Genomic DNA, 24194 nt, shown 5'->3' on the forward strand with positions numbered 1-24194 from the left:
ATTAAAGTTCAAAACCATTCCTTGAGTTCTGCGTGAGTTATTTTCCATCTGCGTCAGCTTTCATAAGAACATGCCTTACTGGGTCAGACCAAGAGTCCATTAAGCCCAGCATCCTGTTTCCAACAGTGGCCAATCCAGGTTATAAGTACCTGGCAAGTACCCAAAACTAAGTATATCCCATGCTACTGATGCCAGTAATAGCAGTGGCTATTTTCTAAGTCAACTTGATTGGATAGCAGATAATGGACTTCTCCTCCAGGAACTTATCCAAACGTTTTTTTAAACCCAGCTACACTAACTGCACTAACCACATCCTCTGGCAACAAATTCCAGAGCTTAATTGTGCATTGAATGAAAAAAAATGTTCTCTGATTAGTCTTAAATGTGCTACTTGCTAACTTCATGGAATGGCCCCTAGTCCTATTATCAGAAAGTGTAAAAAGGAAATTATTCCTTACCTGCTAATTTTCGTTCCTGTAGTCCCACGGATCAGTCCAGACAGTGAGAGTTAGGTCTCTCTTCCAGCAGGTGGAGTCAGAGCAAAACTCAAAGTCTGGCCTCTTATAAGCTGGAGCGCCCTCTCTGTCTCTTCAGTATTAAGAATATCAAAGCAAGAGAAAAAACGTTTGGATGGATCAAGGAATCGGTATAAAATACTCAATGTATGAACCGCATCAAAATTTTGGAAGAAACATGCCAACAGGCAAAAAACTTGCAACGTGAACCAACTGGTAAGAACAGTAATAATAGCAGAAAGCAGATAGGAAAACAGATGCTGGTAAGGAGAGCCGCTATCCCAAACCCATGATTCTGAGAGTGGGAGTCTGGATTGATCCATGGTACTACAGGAACAAAATTTAGCAGGTAAGGAATAATTTTCTTTTACCTGTACGTACCCGGATCAGTCCAGACAGTGGGATGTACCAAAGCTTCCCTACGTAGGGTGGGCCCCGGATAGCCCAGCTCGAAGGACCTGGTCGCCAAAGGAGCCAAACCCAGGAGGTTGCAATTCAAGCAATAGTGCCGTGCAAAGGTATGCAATGATTTCCATATAGCAGCTCAACATTATCTCCTGCGGCGAGAAAGATCGACTTTCAGCCCAGGAGGTTGCTTGAGCACGGAGCGAACGAGCCTTGATGCCGTCCAGAGGGCGACGGCCGACCCCAATATACACTGAGGCACTGGCATCCTTCAACCAGCACGCAATCGTGGTTTTGGATGCCTGATGGCTGCGCCTGGGACCGCTCCAGAGAACAAACAGGTGGTCCAATAAGCAAAACTCATTGGTGACCTCCAGATAACGAATAAGAACCCGCTTGACATCCAGGCTCCGAAGTTCTAGCCGATCCTCGGCGGTGAAGGAAGGAAGTTCCACCGACTGATTCAGATGAAAAGGCGAAACCACTTTAGGCAAGAAGGAGGGCACTGTGGACAGGGACACCCCGGAGTCCGTAAAACGGAGAAAAGGTTCTCTGCAGGATAGAGCCTGTAACTCCAAGATCCGGCGCACAGAACAAATGGACACAAGGAAGGCTGCCTTGAGGGTGAGATCCTTGAGAGATGAGCTCCGCAAAGGCTCAAATGGCGGGCCGGTGAGCACCCGAAGGACCAAGTTGAGACTCCATGATCTTGGTGAAGGTGCGGGGAGCCGTCGCCAACCTGAATAGTAAGGCCTGGAACTGGAAATGCTGGCCGAGGACCTTGAAATGCAAGATGCGTTGATGTGCTTTGAAGATGGGGATGTGGAGATACGCCTCCATCAGATCCAAGGAGGCCAGGAACTCCCTGCGGTGCACTGCCGCTACCACGACTGACTGAAAGGTCTCCATACGAAAGTGAGGCACTTTGAGAGCCTTGTTGTCTAACTTGAGGTCCAGGATGGGACGAAAGGAGCCTTCTTCCTTGGGAACCATGAAGTAGACAGAATAATGGCCTAATTTTGTTCCCTCGGTGGCACCGGGAGGATGGCCCAGAGGGACAAGAGGCAGTCGAGCATCTGTTGAACCATGGCCTGCTTCTGAAGGCTTCCGCAGGGGGAAAAGAGGAACCTGTCCCTTAGGGGTTGAGCAAACTCCAAAGCATAGCCATGTCGTAGAATGTCTAAGACCCATTGATCTGAGGTGATCTTGACCCACTACTCGTAGAAGAAAGACAGGCAGCCGCCTATCCTGGGAATGGAAGAGTGGGTCGGCAAACCTTCATTGGGAAGACTTGGCAGGGGCTCCGTGAGAGAGGTTGTCTCGAACTGTTCTCGAAAGGGATGAGACCAGGACTGAGAGCGTGAGGAAGGCGGCCTTTGTGCTGGAGGCCTGTTCTGACAAAACCATCGTTTCCCACGGAAGCGAGATCTGGAAGAGCTGAAGGCCCGAAAGGTCCTTGGCCAATCTTCTGGTAGCTTATTTATTTATTTATTTATTTATTTCTTTTGTATACCGACATTCGATCGAGATATCACATCGGTTTCCAGAAACAGGTTGAATAGAGCCGGAACTGCCCTATTTTACATTGTAACAAGAGAACAGTTGATTAAACAATAAATATAAGGAACATTGTAACATATGAATAAAATTAAAATTAAATATTAGATGTGGGTATATAGAAATGACATATAGCCTATATACAATATGTACAATATGACTTGGTTATGAGTAGGGTGACTTTATGAGCTGTTCCAAGTCCTCACCGAAAAGCAATTTTCTTTTAAAAGGAAGCTATCCCAATTGTGCCTTGGAAGATGAATCCGCTGACCAGTTGCGAAGCCTGGCTGAGACCACTGAAACCATGGATCTGGCAAGGACCCGGAGGTCATAAAAGCGTCCGCCCCATACACCATGACTGCTTCCAGGCGCTCAGCCTGCTGAGCTTCCTCGGGCGGCAAATCCTGGGCACTGAGCAGTTGCTGTAGCCAACAAAGCCCTGCCCGCTGCATGAGAGAGCTGCAGACAGCAGCCCGGACCCCCAGAGCAGACACCTCAAAAATCAGTTTGAGGAAGACTTCCAATTTACGGTCCTGCAGATCCTTTAGGGCCGTTCCGCCAGTAATCGGAATCATGGTCCGTTTCGTAACCGCCAACACAGACGCGTCCACTTTAGGGACCCTCAGGCGCTCCAGGTACTCTTCCGGTAGAGGGTAGAGCTAATCCATAGCTCTGCCCACCTTGAGAGAAGACTCCAGCGAATCCCATTCTCTAGTCAACAGTTGCAGTAGCATCGGATGGAAAAGGAAAGTTCAAGAAGGTGGGCGAGGACTGGCGAGGAGCGGATCGCCCTTCCGGGATGATGCAGTAGGGGCAGGAGGGTCCGGTGAGGTATCTACGTCCAGCTCAGCTAGGACGTGAGGAATCAGGGGTTCCAACTCGTCCCTTTGAAAGAGATGCAGGACCCTCGGGTCATCTCCTTCCACCTGCACGGGAGAAGAAAAAAGTCATCCGTGTCTGGATCATCCGAAGCGGATACAGGTGTTACTACCTGTATCCTGGGAGGTGGCTGCCGTCCCCCTGCACCAGGGGGGGCCAGGGGCTGACTGGCTCCTAGTGTACCCCCCGGTTGGGAGATCCCCACGTCATCCTGGGATCCAGAAAGCTGACCACAGCCTGGATCTGACCAACAAATTACTTTGGGAAGTAGAGGCCCTGCAGCAGAGCCCTGCCGGTGGTTCTTGCTGGCCAAACTGTGCACTGTGTAACAATAAAATGAAATCAGTGGAAAAAGTACCAGGGGGAGGACCTGACGGAGCAAACGGTTCTTCTTTTTTTTTTTTTTAAATTAAAGAGATCCATCCAAGAAAGAAATACTTCAAGAGAAATAAGAAGGAAAAAAGAAAAGTTCCCCTTTGTAAGCTAGATGGAGGACCGAAGGGACTGCTACCTGTCACCTGCTGGAGTCAGAGAAATACTGAAGGGACAGAGAGGGCGCTCCAGCTTATAAGAGGCCAGCCTTTGAGTTTTGCTCTGACTCCACCTACTGGACTGATCCGGGTACATACAGGGAATAACCGATTCACATCTACTCGTTCAAGACCTCTCATGATCTTTTATCCAGTTTGCAATCCATGAAAGGACATCGCCTCCTATCCCATGACTTTTTACTTTTCATAGAAGCCTCTCATGAGGATCTTTGTCAAACGCCTTCTGAAAATCCAAATACACTCATCTACCGGTTCACCTTTATCCACATGTTTATTAACTCCTTCAACCCCTTTCCTGACTCTCTCACCTTCTGCCTCTAAGCCCAAAGAGGCCTGCACCCCTGCCATTCGATTTCTGCTCACATGCTCCCAGTCTCTATAAAAAAAACTCTTACTCGCTCTCATTATTTTTTTCCAAGAAAGTCATAATCGTATGCAGTTACAAAGCTTGCAACACTAAAAAGCGCTCTCTTTAACAAATGTAAGCAGCTTTTTTTTTTTAACTTTATGTTTAAACAATTTTTATTGGGTTTTTCAAAATGCACACAATAACTCAGAGGAGGGTGGTTTCAGATCCCTCCCGGAAACAGACAAAACCAATAAACAAGTGCAACCTTTCCCCCGAGTCGTCCCACCCCCACCCAACACTCCCCCCCCCCCCCCCCCCTCCTATAGTCCATCACGATACAGAACAGACGGATGTGAAAGGGCAATGTTCGCTTGGTCGCCAGGAGGGTTCATATGAATGGACGCATACCACCGTTCAGTCATTCGATACAAGACTCCGCGCTCGGTGGGTAAGCTGTTGAAGGTAAGGGCTCCAGATGCTTGAGAACAGGCGGCGCCGACGTGGAGAGCCCCGCGCATGTAGGCAGCTTTTAAACTACTTTGAAACCTGGTCAGAGCCCACATTTCAAGTGGTCACCTCAGTCAGTGCCTTCACTCCTCCCCTCCCCAGTCCCAGCCAGCTGAGTGGCAGCCGCCGGCTGTGCCAGAAAATACAAACAGCACCACTTAGCAAGTTAGGTCTGAGCTTAACTGGCTTACTAGCACTGAACATCGGGTCCTATAGGTTTATCCTGTGACGTAGGCTCCAGCTCCCCAGAAACCAGCTGGGTCGGTGCCAGGAGTTATCATCCAAATGAACAAGATATCACCTCCAATATTCTAATTACACTATTTACTGTTACTAAATAACTTCATGAAATGAATGTTTCTAACCAGTTATTTATTTCTATGCGTCTCAATTAAACAAAAACTAGATTACCACCGAAAATATTTTTTAGGAGAGAAGAGGAAGGTTGCATAGAAATTCATTATAATCACTGCATCCAGCAGTGTATGGAAATTTTAATCACGAACCAACCTCTGGATGCAGTGATTATAATGAATTTATATGAAACCTTCCTCTTCTCTCCTAAAAAAAATTTTCGGTGGTAATCTAGTTCATTTGGTAATAGTATTTATATCTCTCAAAAATATATTAGTGCATCGTTGTTGTGGTCTCTTACAGGAGTTATCATCCAGCAAGACCAGAGGGACCTAACAGCCAGATGTTAAGGCAACAGCCTCACTAGCTTTGGCAGCCATCAGATTGCAAAGCTTGGTGGTAAGACACAGTTGGAAAGTGTTCTAAACATCAAAATCACAGAACATACAGAAAGACACGGTTTAATGGAACAAAGTCAGCATGGCTTTACCCAGGGCAAGTCTTGCCTCACAAATCTGCTTCACTTTTTTGAAGGAGTTACTAAACATGTGGATAAAGGTGACTTTTCAGCTTGGAGAAGAGACGGCTGAGGGGGGATATGATAGAGGTGTTTAAAATCATGAGAGGCCTAGAACGGGTAGATGTGAATCGGTTATTTACTCTTTCGGATAATAGAAAGACTAGGGGGCACTCCATGAAGTTAGCATGGGGCACATTTAAAACTCACCGGAGAAAGTTCTTTTTCACTCAACGCACAATTAAACTCTGGAATTTGTTGCCAGAGGATGTGGTTAGTGCAGTTAGTATAGCTGTGTTTAAAAAAGGATTGGATAAGTCCATTACCTGCTATTAAGTTGACTTAGATAACAATCACCGCTATTACTAGCAACGGTAACATGGAATAGACTTAGTTTTTGGGTACTTGCCAGGTTCTTATGGCCTGGTTTAGCTTCTGTTGGAAACAGGATGCTGGGCTTGATGGACCCTTGGTCTGACCCAGTATGGCACATTCTTATGTTCTTATGTAATGGGTGCTGTATAAAGTACAGGAAACTTTGTTCTCTGCCATCCAGTGTAGATGAGAATACAACAAGGAAAACAAGACCAAACAGCCCATCCATTCTGTCACTTCTTATCTGCCATGTTACACTGTCCTGGGAGAGACTGAAATTGTATAGTATGGCCATCCCACAGCACTCACCGTCCAGGGTGGAATCCTGCTCCAGGAACCAGGCTGTCCGCACGTTGTTCCTGCTGGGATGGAAACGGCCGGGTCTGAAAAAGCCAGGAGGGGAGCAGGCGTGGAGGCGCACAGTCACCAGCTTCTCATCGTCCCCTGCAGGCCTCAAAAGAAAGAAAGGATCATGTATGAGAGAGAGAACCAAACCACGGCAATAAAAAAAAAAAAAAATCCAAGCAATGACCACCATGCCCATGTTTTCTTTCAGTATTTCCCCCATCACCAAGGACGAGCATGGCAGAAACCCAAGCAAGAACACAGCAGCCTAAGAACAGGCTGACCAAAGAAAATTCGTGAAGCCGTGGCAGGCGTTAAGAGTTCCAGTGGGTTTAAGCAGAGACCAAATCATGAGCTACTGTAGCAGAGATTACAGGAAAGCAAAAGTAGAGCAATAGGATTAGCTGTGCTCACCACAGAGACCCGTCGACACCCTGACAAACTAACGTACCGATTGAGAAATAAGCTTTTAAGGTCTAGAGCGCAGGTCATTAAACACAGCTCGGCTACGTCCTTCCAATAAACCCGTACAAGGCCTCCAGTCGAAGGATGGATTTCAAATGAACACCTCAACAGCCTGGGGCCCACCGGTATTTTCCATTCAGTAGTGTTGGCAGCAGTCCCACAGTGTGATGCTATCCGACCCGCCCTGCCCACCAGCCTGCAGGACAGGAGCGCTTCATGCCACGGCCCTCTCTCCACACACATGCGCGAAGACTCCCGTGTCTCGCGGGCTCACGTGTGCAAACCCCAGAGCGAAGCTGGCCAATAAGAAATCATCGCTCTCCTCCTGCTAGCCTGAGGAGAAGGGAGAAGATCACGTGGCCGGGGGGTGGTGGGGGACATGACTGAAAGGGGATGGCAGAAGGGGTGAAGAAGAGAGACTGGTGGGAGGAGGATAAAAGGATGGCAGGGAGAAGGTGAGAGAGGATTGGAGGAAGCAGGTGAGGGGTTAGGATAGTACAGAGGGTCTGAGGAGCTGCGTGTTGATGAAATAACATCCCCCCTCCCAAAAAAAAAAAAAAATAGATGAATTTCCATACGTACCCCCGCAGCCATTATGCTGCAGTCAATCCTTGTGCAATTTGGTTCAGTGCACCACAAAAGGTTTCGCAAACTAAAGTGGGTCATGCAACAAAAAATACCTATAGTACCCGAACGTAATCTGCTCGGACGTGCCGAAGAGCGGCATATAAATTAAATAAATAAAAAAGGCTGAGGTGCATGAACCACAAGGCCTTCTCTCTCAGGACAATGTTCCATATACTCTGGTACCAACCAAAATTCTGTCGTTCTGACAGCTACAAAGAAAACTGAAAGCTGACCCAGAACGGCTGGCCAATCGCCCTCTCAGCCGGGAGTTCAAGCTGTCATATGCCAGAATAGTAAAACAAATCAAATCTGAAGCAGACATAGGTTGTTACTGAGCAGCACCCAGCTCCCTAGTAATAACCTACAAAGGGTTTTCAAAGAAAGCAGTTTTGTCAAATGAGATACGTCAAGACCGGAGTGTCTCTTTACATAATTCTGCAGAAATCAAATCTTGTTAATTCCTGTGTTTTATATCGAGTTTCCCCAAGAACAGGATTAATCTAATGGCAGGGCTTCCCAAACCTGTCCTGGGGACCCCCACAGCCAGTCGGGGTTTCAGGACACCCACAACGAATATGCATGAGATACATTTGCCTACCATGGGGGGTTTCAGTATATGCAAACCTGTCTCATGCATATTCATTGTGGGTGTCTTGAAAACCCGACTGGCTGTGGGGGACCCCAGGACAGGTTTGGGACGCCCTGATCTATGGCATTAAACAGTGATCCTTTGCATTTTATTTACTGGTAATATAACCTTCTTCCCCCCACAAACCAAGCCCACTCTCCAGCTGTTCAGGCTGTATCCAGTGAGACCGCCCTATCTTACTGCCGTTCATTATGGGAAGTGGCTAGGCAGGAAAAAGTTTAAAAATAAAAAAAAATCACACCCCACACAAATCTCTCATCAGGACTGAAAATACACAACAACAAAAAAAAAGAATCTCAGCTTGTTTTAACTACCAAATGGATTATCCACAGTACTGTGTTCTGCAATGACCGCTATCGAGACAGCAGAGACTGACGGCCCCCTCCCCCCGGTTCCCACCGCGCTCACCCTGTGGGCGGAGGAGCAGCACCGGCTTCAGGTGGTTGCTGTTCATGTAGGCAAACCTCACGCTGCCCAAAAGCTCGCTCTGGGCCAGGTGGTGTGCTGCGTGGGCCAGGTACAGAGCTCGCTTGCGGAGGTAGCGCTGGTTCAAGTGATCCTTAGCTTGCAGGGTTTCCTGCAGATTAAGGGGGTGGGGGAAAAAAAAAAAAAAAAAGATACCCCAGTTACACATCAATCAATCATTTTCTGGTCACATCCATGTGCTGGTAAAGGAGCAAACCAGGTTTCGCCTTTCCTTTCAGTAGAGCATTCATCCAAGGATCGCACTACAAACACAAGTTAAGCACGCGCGCAGCAGGATCCACTGTCAGGCTTCTCAAAACTAAAGACCCTGCACACCTGACCGCCCCCCCTCCCCCCTTTTTCTCTTCCTCGGCTCTTCTACCAGCCCAAAGTAGTATTCAACTATCACTCCCTCGAGGGCCACGAGGGCTGTTTCAACAGCTTTGCCTGTCCTGTGCACTGTTAATGGGTTTCGCCCAGTCCTTCAATCCACTCCGGTTTTCATCTTAACACAGCACCGCAAAATTGCAATGACCAACACCATGAGGAAAAGCATTGCTATAGAAATAAAAACACAGATAGTTTCATCTAAAGCTTTCCCTCAAGATACAAGCCCCCGATTCTAAGTACCCACGTAACAGGCATGTGAAACCCTGTCTACCCCTTATCCCAACAAGCCGTCTGCGTCATGCCCCGGAGAAGCGACCATTTGACGAATAATGGAAGAGGGGGGAGATGGAGCCACACCAGTTGCTTCCCTGCTCCCCAGGTGGTCTCCTCTGGGACGATCCTTCAATGGCACTTCTTTATATCTGACAGGGGTTGCCACCGTAAACAGCAGCACTCACGTTCCCTCCCCTCCCCTGAGATGGAGACAGTCGTCCTCCACGTTGTGTACAATCCCAATGGACAGCAGACTCGAATCAGGGTCTGCTGCACAACAGCCCGAGCCATGGAGCCGGCCCACATGCCCCTGCATGCAGCTGGGCTGTCCCTGAAGGCCAAACTGCTTTGATCACATAACATTGTTAAGATTGTTGAAACGTCTAAAACCATTACTTTCGCAGAATAATTTTAGATATGTTCTTCAGATGTTATTGTTTTCAGGACTAGATTATTGTAACTTCACTATGTTGGGTCTTTCCAAAAACAACTACTCGACCTTTACAGGTGATTCAGAATGCTGCGGCAAGAATTTTAACAAATACAAGAAAAAGGGATCATATTACGCCAGTGTTAAAAAAAAAACACTACATTGGTTGCCAATTGAGTTTAGAATTAAGCACAAGACATTGTGTATGATTCATAAGATCATATATGGTGAAAATTCTGACTGGCTGCATTCAACCATTAAACTTCACATGCCCCAGCGAGAACTAAGATCCGCAAATAAGGGCTTATTATCAGTGCCCACTGTAAAATCAGCACATCTTAGTGAAGTAAGAGACAGAGCAATTTCGGTCGCGGGGCCAAAATTGTGGAATACCCTGCCTTTTCATCTCAGAGTACAGGACAATTTGAAAAAATTTAAGAAAGATCTAAAAAAAACATGGTGTTTCCAGCAGGCTTTCGGACTTGAACCTGAAGAGTGTTAGCTAACACAGTAGTTACTTGAGGAGTCTTATGTTCTTAACTTTCTTTCTTTTAATGAGTAGATTTTAGCTATCCTAGTTTTATATTGAAATTTTATGTATTTATATCTGTTTTTAACTGTTTTTTATATATCACCATGTAAACCGTATAGATAGAATTTTGTATTCGGTGACACGGCATATAAAAGTTGCATGCATAAATAAATAAATAAATAAAATTTCAACAGAGATATAGACATACATATGCACTCCTGTCCAGAACTGCTGATTTAAGATTCTTTAATTCAGTGCATTGAAGTCAATGCCTGCAAAGTAACAGGGCTGTCTGCTCAGAGAACGCCATGGACCTTCACCCTGCTAATGCCCCATCGGTCACTGGAACGCACTTGGTGCTTCCGGCAGGAACTAGAAGGGTTCAGCCAAGCATTGCAGAAACCCCCCCCCCCAAGGCAGCACTCTACTGCTCACAGCTGGATGAGATCAGGTCTCCCGTGCAGGCTCAGGCCTACTACACCTTGTGCCACGGCCGGTCAGAGAAGGCTCGGCGCGACCTCGCTCACCTGCGGCATCGTCACCACCAAGTCCACGTTGATGTCTGGCTTGATGCAGGTGCCGAGCAGGTAACTGCCCACCACTTTCGTGCAGGCTGGGGGTAGGAAGCAGAACCTGCCCTTCACCCTGTGGGGCACCTGCAGGAAGGGAACCTTAACCCCCTTCGGCAGCCAGGACTGCTCTGCGATCTTTTAACAAAGACAAAGAAGGAATAAAAGTTAAAAAGGACAATTAGGATAATCCACTTTTTTTTTTTTTTTTTTTTTTTATTACTTTACACTTTGCTGCAGAGTACAGGAACCCTGCAAGAAAACCAAGAGCACAAAAGCATCTGACGCAGCTGGAAAAAGCACAAACCGTGCAGAGTGGTGGGCTCAGCACAGACCAAAGACCCAGCTGGGGTGCATCTTCTGAAGGAAAAACAAAGCTCCCGGGATTACTTTCTCCCCCATAAATACATATTTCATGTTTCTGAATGGTTTGGAAGGGTTTGCCCCTTAGACAGGACAGAGACCCAGAGTTCAGGGGCCTAGTAAAAAACCCTCAGAGGGAAACCCCCCAGAAAGGTGCATAAAACATAAACACGAGTCTCCCCACAAAGTCGTGACCTCCTACTATTTCTTAACTCGCTATAATCTTCCTTTCTCCCTTGCCCCGCTGGTCTGCTCTCCGTGCCACTGGCGGGAGCGATGCGGAGCAGCCACGGCCCTGAGGCACTAAAAGGCCGGTTTACCTGCAGGGCGCTGCCGCCGGGCGCGCACCGTCAACAACCCCCCCCCCCCCCCTGCCTCACAGGTGAGCACGCAGAGCCGCGCCGGCTCCCCGGGAAGCCACTTGCCTCCGTTTCCTGGGTCTCGGGGACACGGCTCAGCAGCGCGTTCAGGTCGTGGAGAAAGGCATCGATGCTCTTCCTCTTCTTCTCCTTCAGCCTGACCTCCTTCAGCAGCTCCTCAATCTGCAGAGGGATGAGGGGGGGGGGGGGGAAGGGAGTAAAAGCAGTGAAGCAGGGCCTTCCTCTCCCTGTTACCCAGGGTGCGCGCACACACACACACACACGTCATCCTCGTGGCTCCTGAACCCAGCTCCCCAGCCCTGAATCTGCATTTCACACGTTAGCGACCACATTGTACGTTCCCTGCATATAAACGTGCGCAGCCAGTCAGAAATATGGACAAGACATTTAGCTATCTGTTAATCACAGCGTCACTACACTACATCTCTAGGAAGTGGTGATTTTCTGTGAAAACGCAAAAATAGCAGGTTGAGGCTGAGGCAGCCTCAACCTCCCATTCTGGCTGCGGTGTGAAAAAAAAAATTGGTGGGTAAGTTAAAGGAATCACTGCTAGTACAGAGGCGAGTGCAGTTTCTGGAATCTAATGGATCACATGATCCGAAGCAGCAGTGTTTTACAAGAGGTAAGTTTTGTCAGACAAATCTGATCAGTTTCTTTGATTGGGTGACCAGAAAGCCTGATCAGGGAAGAGGCTAGATCTAGTGTACTTGGATTTCAGTAAAGCCCCTGACCACAGTTCTATATAGGCAACTTGATGGACTGCTCTAGAAACTGGTTGAGTGGGAGGCAACAAAAGGGTAGAGTAAATGAGTCTGCAGCAAGGAAAGGAGAGAGTTACTACTGGTGTGCTGAAGGGCTTACTCCTTGCCCCGGTTCTTTTCAAACATTTGTGCAAGCGGTGTCGTGAAAGGTTTGTCTTTTTGCGGATGATACCATAGTTTACCACACAGAGTCAGCCAGGAAGGTGTGGAAAACCAGAAGAGACGTAGTGAAGCCTGACGAATAGTCTAGAATCTAGCAGCTAAGATTTAATACTAAAAAGTGCAGAGTCATGCATTTGGACTGCAAAAAGCCAAGGTAGCAGTATAGTATAGAAAGTGAAATTCTTCTAAGCATGAAGAAAGTGCGAGATCCGGGGGGTGATCATATCTGATGATCTTAAGGTGGCCAAACAGGAGGATATGGTAACAGCAAAAGCCAGAAGGATGCCAAGGTACAAACAGAATGTAAGACTCGAGAAGGATGTGGACCCTTACAGGCAAAATTTTAAAATGCCTGTGTGCGTAAAAAAATGTGAGATACGGGCATGGCTGGGCCATTCGCATATCTTCCAGTACGCACGGAAGAGCAGGCATTGAAAAAAAAAAAGGAGTGGGTCGTGGGCAGACCAGGACAGCACGCGCAGAGCCAAGGTTAAAATCCATGAAGTCAAGCCAAGGGAAATGAGAGCATCAGGAAGAAAAAACAAGACATAGGGACCAATGAACTAGGCAGAGCAGGTCAAGGTGGGGAAAAGTGCCACATGCACTGGGACAACCAAGCTCCAGGGGACTTTTTGCTGAGGCAGCGAGTTGTCTGAAGGACCCTCTTATAGGGCACCAGTAGCGACATCTGTGGATGCAAGGGAGGTAGCGCAAACAAATCTCTCGTGCATATTCATTGCGGATATCCTGAAAATCCGACAAGCTTGGGAACCACCGATCTAGAACAAGAGGGTCATGGATTCAAGATGCAAACACCCTTTAAAAAAAATAAATAACGTACACCTTTAAACTATTAAAGCTGTATCATTTAACCCTCCACTCGTACTTTTCAAAGTTGAAAGTTCCAATATCTCCAAAAGCATCAACGCAGTCTGCGTTAACACAAATAAAACGCCTGCAGGGCGGGAAGATTCCGTTTGCAAAATGGACACAGAATTACTGAACCGGGATAGGAGCCTCTGCGAGCCGGCATTTCAAACTGGGAGAGATTTAAACCCGCAGCTCCGGAGGGATGAGAGCAACGAGAGCTGCTGTCGTATTCCTTTATTCACTTCACCAACCGGTCCCTTCTTTCGAAAAGGGCAGAGGCGAACGAACGAACATGGAAGTAGCCTGCTGTCCCTCGTCTCTGGGAGTAAGATTACTTCCCCCCCCCCCCCCCGTTCACATTAAGGATTCCGGAGGCTTTCAGCGCCCTTCATTCATTTTGTGTTCACTGGGTCAATGTCAGTGTTCATGAGTTAGTCACTAGTATCCCTGCTGTGTTGTTGGCAGAGCTTAGTCAGAGTCTTTTGATCTATTTAAAAAAAAAAGTTACACAAAGAGAAAAATAGAAGGAAACAATCAGCCTGCTACAGATGGTATCGGTGTTTATATCAGCGGTGGGTTGATTGTTTCCTTCTGTTTCCTCTTTATGTGACATTTATTTGAAGGAGTGGTGCAAATTTTTTTTTTGTCTGTTTGTAGTGCTATTTACAAATTATCCTGAAGATGCCAAGCTGCAGCATGATTTTTGCACACATTTCTGACTGAGAAGCTGCACACGAACTCTGCTGCTCTTCCACGATGCTGTAAACTGCTTTCTGTGAACTTCACGTTCAAAAAAAAAGAAAGCAGGTAATAAATTCAAGTAACAAATAAAACAGATAAACTAATTAATATTTGACATCCCTAGCCATGATACGCATCTCAAAGGGGAAAAGTCCCAGGAGTAAGATAAGGAAATATTTCTTCATAAAAAAGGTAGAGGATATTTGAAAACAGTCTCCTAGAGAAGCAAGAACAGTACTAGAACTAGAAAAAAAAAAAAAAATCTCCACAGTGAATTTGTGGGGAAGCGATGACAAAGTTGGAGGTCAAGCAGGGTCTGTGGTAGTGCAACGAGAGGAGGAAAATCAGGCAGACTGGAGAGGCCTGCAACGCCAGCCTGCTGCACCACAGTACAACAGCCGGCCCCGCATCCCCTTCCTCAGGTTGTTCCCCGTTCACCTGCATGCGCAGAAGGCTGGAATGGAAGAGGTTCTCAGTCTCCTTCAGCTGGTTCAGCTCCTCATTGGTCGGGGGTTTGTAGAGATCGGCCCTGCTCAGCTTGACAGGCCTCAGGACTCCATCGAACGGTGCCGCTTCATTCTTTCCTGTGGCCCTGGCCTTCTTCTCTCCTTCCCCCAGAGCTCTGTTCTCCTCATCTTCACTCTCTTCAAACTCCTACAGTCAAAAAAACAAAGCGCAGACAAACGATTACTGCATAATACCTGCTCAACTGAAGGCAGTCACCAACAAGAAAGAGGAGACTGTCGACGGCCTACACGTCTCCAGCATGATCTACTGCATTTGAAGGGAGCGCTAGCAAGCACTGAATACCAACAGCCAGGCAAAGAAAAAGTCTCAATTTTATTATAAGATTTCCTTAGAGCAGTGCAGCCGCTTACAAAGCAGTGTAAAGCAAGCTCACAGCTCAGAGCGGCTGAGCCGTTACAGTCCGTTAAATATGTCACGACCCCTAAACTTACACACCAATTGTCCATTAGCATAACAATTTTCAACTGGTTAATTCTCTTAGCATAATTAAGATAAAGTAACACGCTAATGTACTATATTCTTGCAAGTCGTAGCTTGGAGCAGGTGCCGACCCTTAGTCTGGTCAGCTCAGTTTATTATACCACCATCGGCTTCCTGCCTCTTTGCTGCCAGCAGTTGCTATGGCTTTACATCCTCTGGCAACAAATTCCAGAGTTTAATTGTGCGTTGAGTAAAAAAGAACTTTCTCCGATTAGTTTTAAATGTGCCCCATGCTAACTTCATGGAGTGCCCCCTAGTCTTTCTATTATCCGAAAGAGTAAATAACCGATTCACATCTACCCGTTCTAGACCTCTCATGATTTTAAACACCTCTATCATATCCCCCCTCAGTGGTCTCTTCTCCAAGCTGAAATGTCCTAACCTCTTTAGTCTTTCCTCATAGGGGAGTTGTTCCATTCCCCTTATTTTGGTCGCCCTTCTCTGTACCTTCTCCAGCACACTGTACCGGTACAGTGTGCTGCGGCAGTCAAAAAAGCAAACAGAATGTTGGGAATTATTAGAAAGGGAATGGTTAATAAAACGGAAAATGTCATAAAGCCTCTATATCGCTCCATGGTGAGACCGCACCTTGAATACTGTGTACAATTCTGGTCGCCGCATCTCAAAAAAGATATAATTGTGATGGAGAAGGTACAGAGAAGGGCAACCAAAATGATAAGGGGAATGGAACAACTCCCCTATGAGGAAAGAAGAGACGACTGAGAGGGGATATGATAGAGGTGTTTAAAATCATGAGAGGTCTAGAACGGGTAGATGTGAATCGGTTATTTACTCTTTCGGATAGTAGAAAGACTAGGGGGCACTCCATGAAGTTAGGGAGGAGTCCTGCAGGTCCCCAGTCAGCTGGTGGAGCTGGCTGGGGCAGAGGACCAAGTGGAGGGTCACCTATACCAGCCCACATTCCCCTTAGGTTGAGCCCTCGGGTGTCAGGGCCGGCAGGACTTAGGCACAGATCTCTGCTGTTGAGGTGAAGATACATAAAGGAAGTAGAGTCACAGGCCAGGGTTCCAGGCAGGTAGATACAGACGACGTCAGAGTCAGACAGTGGTCGGGGCAGACAGAGATCAGTAGAGTCAGAGTTCAGGCAGTGGTCAGTAGGAGGCGGAGTTCAGTCAGAGTCAAGATTCCTAGCCGGGGTTAAGCCAGAGACCCGTCCGAGGGAAACGCAAAGTGGAAAGTTAGGCAGGGAGGCAAGGAACAGCACAGGCAGAGGAAGACACTGAAGACTGACCACAAGACGACAAAGTTCTGAAGACTAATCACAAGGGAACAAGAACAGAAAACGAGGAACTCAGGAGCACGGACCAGCACTGACGAGACAAGGACCAGGAACACAGAAACACACAGAGGCAACTAGCATTACCAGAAGGTAGTCGACCTATTGCCAAGCGATTCTGGTAGTAAGGCATTTTTAATGGATGTTGCCAATGATGTCCGAATTGGGCACCACAGGGCTTTCCTGCTGCGGGCCCTTTTAAGTCCCGGTCAGATGCATGTGCCTAGGAGAGGCGCAGATTGGAGTCGGCAATGTCCTGCTGTGGGCCGCGTCAGGCCTGCAGGAACATGGTAGTCAGATGCATCGCAGCTTGGGGGTTTCTTTGGCAACAGCGCTGAAGGTAAGAGCAGAGGTTCGCGGCTTTGCCCAGCAGAGCACTGAATGCAAGAGTACCTCCTCTTAAAGCCCCTCCCTGGGATGGAGGGCATTAGAATTCTCTTAGCAGACTGTTGGTGGTGGGTTCCCATGTGTTTTCTTCGGTACCGTGGCCCTTCCAAGAAATGAGGTATTCCCATCTCTTGCCCCTTCGTTGGGAGTCCAGAATCTCTTCTACTTCATAGACTGGATTATCCTCACTGCTAACCTCCTGCAGTGTAGGTGGTGCTCTATATGGCCAGGAGAGCACTAAAGGTTATAGCACTGAAATGTGAAAAACATTGTGACTGCTTCATACGTTGGGTATTCACAACTGGTAAGTCATAAGTCCAATTTGACAAAGGATGGCGAATGGTCATATATACCTTGACGTCAGACACATGGATGGTACTCTGAGGCAAATGTGGCGTGGGCCTCCGATGAACATCTTTGGTCCTTTTGGCTTTCTCCTCAATTGCTTTCTTGAGTATCTCATTGGTACAATTCCAGAGGTCCTGCAGTTTATACAAACAGATGAGCCACCAGCGATAGAATGGCCACTGGGAGAGGTGGTGGAGGCAAGGGTTGCATCCCATAGACTATTTGGAAAAGCAAAGCCCTGGTGGCACTGCACATATGAGAATTATGAGAAAATTCCACCCAAGGTAGAAGGGAGGCCTAATTATCCTGGCATTTGTTGGCATACGCCCAGAAGGTCTTGAGTGTTCAGTTTGTATGCTCAGATTGACCATTCCCCTGGAGGTGATAAGCACTAGTGAAGTCCAATATGATACCGAACTTATTACACAATGAACGCCAGTACTTCTCCGTGAATTGCACTCTCCGGTCTGATACAATATGCTTGGGTAATCCGGCAAACGGACAATGTGAAGCGTGAATAGGCAGAGGGAAGACCTGGAAGTGGGACAAAGTGAACCATTTTCAAAAAGTGATCCACCACCTCCTAAATTATGGTGGCGCCTTTAAGAGAGGGGGAGGTCCACTATAAAATCAATGAACAAGGGGGTACAGGGTTCCCTGGGGGCTGGCAATAGCTATAACAGCCCCCAGGGTTGGCTAGACAGAGCTTTCTGTTGTGCGCAGGTGGGGCAGGAAGTCACATAGGCCTGAACATCTTCCTTAATTTGGGGCCAGCGCAAGGGATCTAGCCTGTTCAGGGTGACCTGCAACACGGGAGTCGTGGCACTATTTTAATACCTTTTCTCCAATTTACAGGTTACAACAGTCTTCCCTGGTGGAATGAGCTAGAAGAATCCTGGCTGGGTCAATGATGTGCCTGGGAGGTTCTGGAATGTCCTCTGCTTGGAAGGAGTGTGAGAGGCATCTGCTCAGATGTTCTTGAGAACCAGCCTATACCTCAGCTTGAAATCAAAACGTGCAAGAAAACAGGGACCAACAGGTCTGACATGCATTTAGTCATTGGGCATGATGGAAGTGTTCCAAATTCTTATGATCAGTATAAATGGTAATACACTGCTGGGCCAGCAACACCATTCTTTTAGCGCAAGTTTGATGCAAGGAGCTCCCTATCATCAATGCTATAGTTACACTCCACTGATGAGAACTTACTCGAAAAGAACGAGCATGAATGGAGAACCTCCATAGAGGAGTACAGGCTTAGCACTGCCCCCACTCCCACAATGAAGGCATCCACCTCCCCGATGAAGGGACATGTCAGATCTGGATAATGAAGCCAGGACTCACGTAGGAAAGCCTCCTTTAGTTCTTGAAAGGCTGTCACGGCCTCGGGAGGCCTATTCTTCATGCTAGCTCCCTTTGGGCAAATACTGCGAAAGAAGCTGCGATCTTAGAGTAATCTGCAATGAAGTGACGGCTCAGAATCCCACCAGCTAGGGCCAGTCCTGAATATACGACCTTCTCTGGGTCCATGTGGAAGCCTCTTCTGGATACAATATACCCCAAGAAGGGAAGGTTTTCCTTTTCAAACAGACACTTCTCTAATTTTGCAGACAAATTGTTCTCCTGTAGTCACTGGAGGACCAGGTATACGTTGCGGCAATGAAAGGAGAGTTCCCTGGAAAAGCTGACGATGTTGTCGCGATATACGACAACCAAAACATAAAGGAGGTCCCTAAAAATCTCATTCACCATTTTCTGAAAGACAGCCGGAGCGTTACGTAGCCTGAAGGGCATCACCAAGTATTCTTAATGGCCATCCTGCGTGTTGAATGCCTTCTTCCATTCATCCCAAGGCTTAATTTGAATCAAGTTGTAAGCTCCTCTGAGGTCTAGTTTCGTAAAGAATCTTGCCCCCTGGAGCTGGTCAAAGAGTTCCACAATCAAGGGTAAGGGATACCAATCCTTTTTGGTGATGGCATTTAGTCTGAAGTAGTCTATGTAAGGTCAGAGGCAGTCATCTTTTTTAGACACAAAAAAAGAAACCGGCACCTGCTGGGGACGTGGATTGTTAAATGAACCCCCGGTCTAGGTTCTCTCAGATATACTCCAACATAGACATGGTTTCAGAAAGAGACAAGGGGTATACTCTACCCCTTAGAGATTTAGTATTGGGGAAAAACTCTATTCCACAGTCGTATTACCTGTGGGGTGGTAGCATCTCAGCCTTCTTTATGAGAATACGTCCGCAAAGTCGCTGTACGGTGGAGGGAGACTCGGTAGCATGGTAACAAGGGATAAGCAGAGTGGGGGTTTCATCCATTCGACACATTATGACAGTGAGGACCCCAACTAGTGAGTTCTAACATGGCCCAGTCAAACTGTAGAGAATGCAGTTGGAGCCAAGGAAGACTCAACAGGATGGAAAGGGTGGCTTTGTCTAAAACATGGAATATGACCATTTCTCATGAAGGCCTGTACAAACAGTCAAGGGAGCAGTGGCCAAGGTGAATCGTCCATGCAACAGGTCCCCATATATGGAGGAAATGATCAAGGGGGACTTCCTGGGAACTGTAAGAAGCTGTAGATGGTCCACTAAAGCTTTCACCAGGAAATTTCCCCCCACCCCAAGCCAGAGTCAACCAGAGTTAGGTTGGTAAATTCTTTGTTGTCCACAGCAATCATCACTGGGAGAGTTAGTTGGGGAGCTGGTGTCATTAAGTCTAAGATCACCTTCCCACCAGATCAGAGGGTCTGCAGTTTCCCAGCCTAAACGAGCATTGAGCAATCCAGTGCCCTGTACCGGCACAACAGAAACATAGGCCCAGCTGACATTGAAGTCTCTACTTGGGGGCGAGGCAACTTTGCCCAAGCTGAATAGGTTTGTCCAAGAGTATTGTGGGCAATGGAGCCCCTGCTGGCGGAGAGAGCAGGTGTTGAAAAAACATGGAGCCAGCATGATGGTTCTGTGAGGGGGGGGGGGGGGGGGGCGGAGCTCTCCAATCCAATCTCATGCATATTCATTGGGGATATCCTGAAAACCAGGCTTGTTTGTGGCTCACGAGAGCCGGAGTTAGCTACCCTTCTCCAATACCTTCTACCAGACTGATAGCAGTGATATCGGACAAAGGCTTGCTGCGATATGAGACTCCTTGTTCCATTTGAGAATGGCTATGCTCTTGAATTGCTGCCAGCTACAAGGCGGTCTCATCTCCTCGATAACGTGTACACAACTGCCAACAGCTGCAGCAAAGCTCTTGAACCAAGGTGTTTAAGGAATACCAGTCAAATATTTTTCTGACTCTCTGCTGTTCCTGTCTTAATAGGGTTTAGGACCCTGGTCAGTTCCTTCGCAGATAAAGAATCTGAAATACAATGGTCTGTGTTGTAATGCAAGAATTGGCACCAATTGTTGTGGACCTCGCAACTAAATATTTTCTCCAGAAGGGCCTATGCAACATGCAAAAGATATCCATCAACCCTGTTTGATGAGATGAGGGGACAAGCTTGTCTCAGCACCCAGGCAGACTGAATATATTTCAGTTACAGTCAATTCCATCGTTTCTGTGGGTCCCCCCCATTGGGCATCTCTGCCAGCATCAAGAAGGCTTCTACACTAATTAGACAACAACACTCCTCCTTCAGAACTCAGAGCAGGTTTGTCCAACATCCAGGTGGTTAACTCACAGGAAGGGCAATTTTTAAAACCATCTACCTGGCTAAATTGGCTTGGGCTAAATTGGCTGAGTGAGGACGAAATTGCCCTCACTCAGCCAGGGTAAAAGTTCACACAGGCTTCCATAACTTGTGTACTTCTAGCAAGGCTTCAAGAAGGCATTCCCAGAGGAGCGCTGAAGTTTGAAAGAAGAAACGAGTGCACCTGCATGGCATTTTCACAAGCAAGCATGCTATTTCAACCCTCTTGGATGTTCTGCACAAAACAGCAGGTGCCAAGCTGGCGGCTACTTAAGTGCCCACATAGTTTCTCTCCGAAAAGTAGCATAAAGCACACAAGACTATTTAAAAAATTTGTTACAAATGTGGATTCAGGGTTTGAAACTGACAGAAAATCTCTTGGCTTCTAGAGAAAAGCTATTGCAAGCCACAGTTAGATTTTACCTAGCAGCCTCTAACGTAGAAGACAAAATTAGTGCTGAAAATGTATAGACTTCAGGACAATTGACACTTCTCTATCAAATGTTGTGCAAATAAACTAAGCACCAGAGCTGGTCTTTATGAGGCATCTGCCACATAGGCAGGCCCATGATCATCTGAATGAGGGACAAGTCTCTTCTCCTTCACTCAAGGCTCAAACAGCCCACCACCTAGCCAGGTCTGGATTTGCCAATAGGCACACTAGGCCTGTGCCTAGGATGACAAAAAAATTTTTTTTGGGGGGGGGGGGTTGTCGGAGGGCAGCAGGCCATTTGAAGACTTGCTACCTACCATCTGTGCTTAATCTCACTCAGAGAACGGTCTTCTGCTTCCTGCTCCTTCCCAGTGCAGAAAATAGTAGGGGAGTAGTAACGCTGGAAAGGACAGAGCAAAAAAACTGCTTTACTTTATTACAATCCTGTCCCTCCTCTCCTATGCATAGAAAGAGAGGAAAGGGGTGACACCAGAGTACACAGAGAGCAAAGAAATGCCTCTCTGCTCCCTAATCCTGTCATTCAGGGACTTGAGGGGAGGAGGTGGGCCTGGAGGAAAGAAGGTTATGCCTTAGACCTTCTGCTCTTTTGTCACTTGTCTGGGAAAGAGGAAGAGGGACGAGCTGCTGCACCAACAGTGCCTCGGGCAGCACAATCCTAAATCCATCACTGCTCCTGGCTCCAACATTCCCCAGTGGACAACCCAAATACTGGATTACCATCAACTAGCTGGCCGACATGCACATCTCCAGAAATGGAACATTAAGGACATGCAAATCTATCTATGGACCACATAGTGAAGCACTGCAATCTGTGCTTTCTGTAGAGAAACAGTTAAACTACACTGACTTTCGCCTAAATCTCAGACCTTGACATAGCTAGTTGGCTCTTGGAGATAACATTTGCAGGAATATAGTGCCTTTAATAAAATGGAAAAACCGGAGTAATAAATACATCACGGATGGAAATATGATTAGAAAAATCACAAAGCTTCTTGCAAGTCAGGGGAAAAAATGTCTTTTTTCTTTTCTACCTTTTGTTGCTATCTAATGTTTTGCTATTTTACAGCGTAGTGATTTTTTTCTCTATTTATATTTTATTTATTTATTTATTTCTTTTGTATACCGACAGTCGATCGAGATATCACATCGGTTTCCAGAAAACAGGTTGAATAGAGCCGGAACTGCCCTATTTTACATTGTAACAAGCGAACAGTTGATTAAACAATAAATATAAGGAACATTGTAACATATGAATAAATTAAAATTAAATATTAGATGTGGGTATATAGAAATGGCATATAGCCTATATACAATATGTACAATATGACTTGGTAATGAGTAGGGTGGGGGACAGGGAAGAGGGAGGTTACGAGAAGGGTGGGGGACAGGGAAAAGGGAGGAAAGAGAAGGGGGGAGGGGTTATGCGTTCATGCAGAGTAGAAATTATGCGGTAAGGCTTTCAAGAGTGCTTATTATAGGATGTTGGGGTTCAGGAGGGAATGCTTTCAAGAACAGCCATGTTTTGAGCTGTTTTTTAAAGACTTGAGGTGAGGGTTCGTTTCTGAGCTGTGGGGGGAGGGAGTTCCAGAGGGTAGGGCCAGCTATTGTAATGGCTCGTTTGCGTGTTGTATTGAGGTGAGCATTTTTAAGAGTTGGGATGGAGAGGAGACCTGAGTTGGTGGATCTGAGATTTCTTTGTGTGAAATATGGTTGGATGTTGTTGTTTAGCCAGACCATTCTGTTGTTGTTTATTTTTTTGTGAAGAAGGGTGAGGGTTTTATACTGGATTCTTTGTGTGATGGGCAGCCAGTGGAGGTCTTTGAGAGTGGGTGTGATGCTTTCAAATGTGTGATGCTTTCAAATGATCTGGCGCCAGGGATTTTCCAGCCCTGAAATTCATTCAAAAAAATAAACTGCCACGTTTTCCTGGGACTCAAAGTCTTGCATCTGTCTGGCTGTCTCTGTCCCACGACTCCCTATATCCTGGACTTGCTGTTCGCCCAACCCCCTCCAGATGCATTCTGGTACTTGTAGTGCTGAATCCGCTGGACCACAAATCCCACAACCAGCTGTGGGGAACAGAGCTGCGCCAAAGAACCCGAATAAGGAGATGAGAGAAAAAGACAGCGATCACTCCGGAGCCCCTCGACACCATCACCACCACGTGCCGCTTCTGTAAAAGCGGAGAAAGGTAACAGAAGCATACACACAACGGTGCCCTCCCAAAAAAATACTAGTGCTTACTGACTTTTGGCTCTTACACCTACTCCTCTTACCTCAGCCTCTAGCTCTGCTTTATCCACATCACTACAATTGCCTGCTCGCCGCTTCATCCTCCCTCTTACAGCTGCAGCGCCCCACGTGAATCTCAACCTACCCTTACTGCCTACCCCTTACCCGCTGCCTATTGGCCGACGGTGCCGAGCCATCGGCTCACTGGCGGCTCGCTAGAGCTGCCCGCCTCCTTCCATCTGTTGGCGTTTTTAATTGGTCCGTCTGCCCTCACGCCAAACTTGAGCGACGCGCTCCAGGGAAATCCTCTGCTGCCCGGCGTTTACGACGCTAGGAGGCGGGGCGGGCGTTTTACGGCAGCCTGGCTCATCTTCCCCCCCTGGGTGGTGCTTGCTGTCTGGAGCCGGTTCTTGTGTGAAAGAGGTGTGACTTGTAGCGCGCACTGCTCTGAAAGAGCGGTAATCATCATTTAGCGAAAATTAGTCTTTCTCTGGGACAAGCAGGATACAGGTCTCCACCTGCACGGGAGATGTCAGTCGAGGGAGTTCGGGTTTGAAGCTTCTTACGCGTTTAAGAATGCTTCAGCATGTGCCGGGAGTCTGGATCGTATGGATCAGTGTAGGGTCCGCTCAAGTCCGGTCTTTTTTTTTTTTTCTTCTTCAAACTCCCTGGAAAACTTTTTTTGTTTCTTTATATTATTTTTGGAATTCAAATCGCTTTTGCGGTCGAGGGTGCTTCTTCTCT

At 47.1% G+C, this 24194-nt stretch overlaps 1 protein-coding gene across 1 annotated transcript in view; it reads right to left on the reverse strand.

The window, feature by feature from the left end:
* Positions 1–23648, reverse strand: part of NOL6 (nucleolar protein 6) — a 207050-nt gene extending 183402 nt beyond the window's left edge. The window contains exons 1-6 of the mRNA XM_029581150.1: positions 23495–23648; positions 14470–14685; positions 11543–11659; positions 10713–10892; positions 8504–8672; positions 6319–6453 (exon numbers count right to left, since the gene is read on the reverse strand). Of these exons, the coding sequence (XP_029437010.1) occupies positions 6319–6453; positions 8504–8672; positions 10713–10892; positions 11543–11659; positions 14470–14685; positions 23495–23551 (874 nt within the window). The 5' untranslated portion in view covers positions 23552–23648. The remainder of the gene's footprint in view (positions 1–6318; positions 6454–8503; positions 8673–10712; positions 10893–11542; positions 11660–14469; positions 14686–23494) is intronic.
* Positions 23649–24194: the final 546 nt, after the last annotated feature.

Source organism: Rhinatrema bivittatum, chromosome 1 (assembly GCF_901001135.1).
Source record: "Rhinatrema bivittatum chromosome 1, aRhiBiv1.1, whole genome shotgun sequence".
NCBI classification, from domain to species: domain Eukaryota; kingdom Metazoa; phylum Chordata; class Amphibia; order Gymnophiona; family Rhinatrematidae; genus Rhinatrema; species Rhinatrema bivittatum.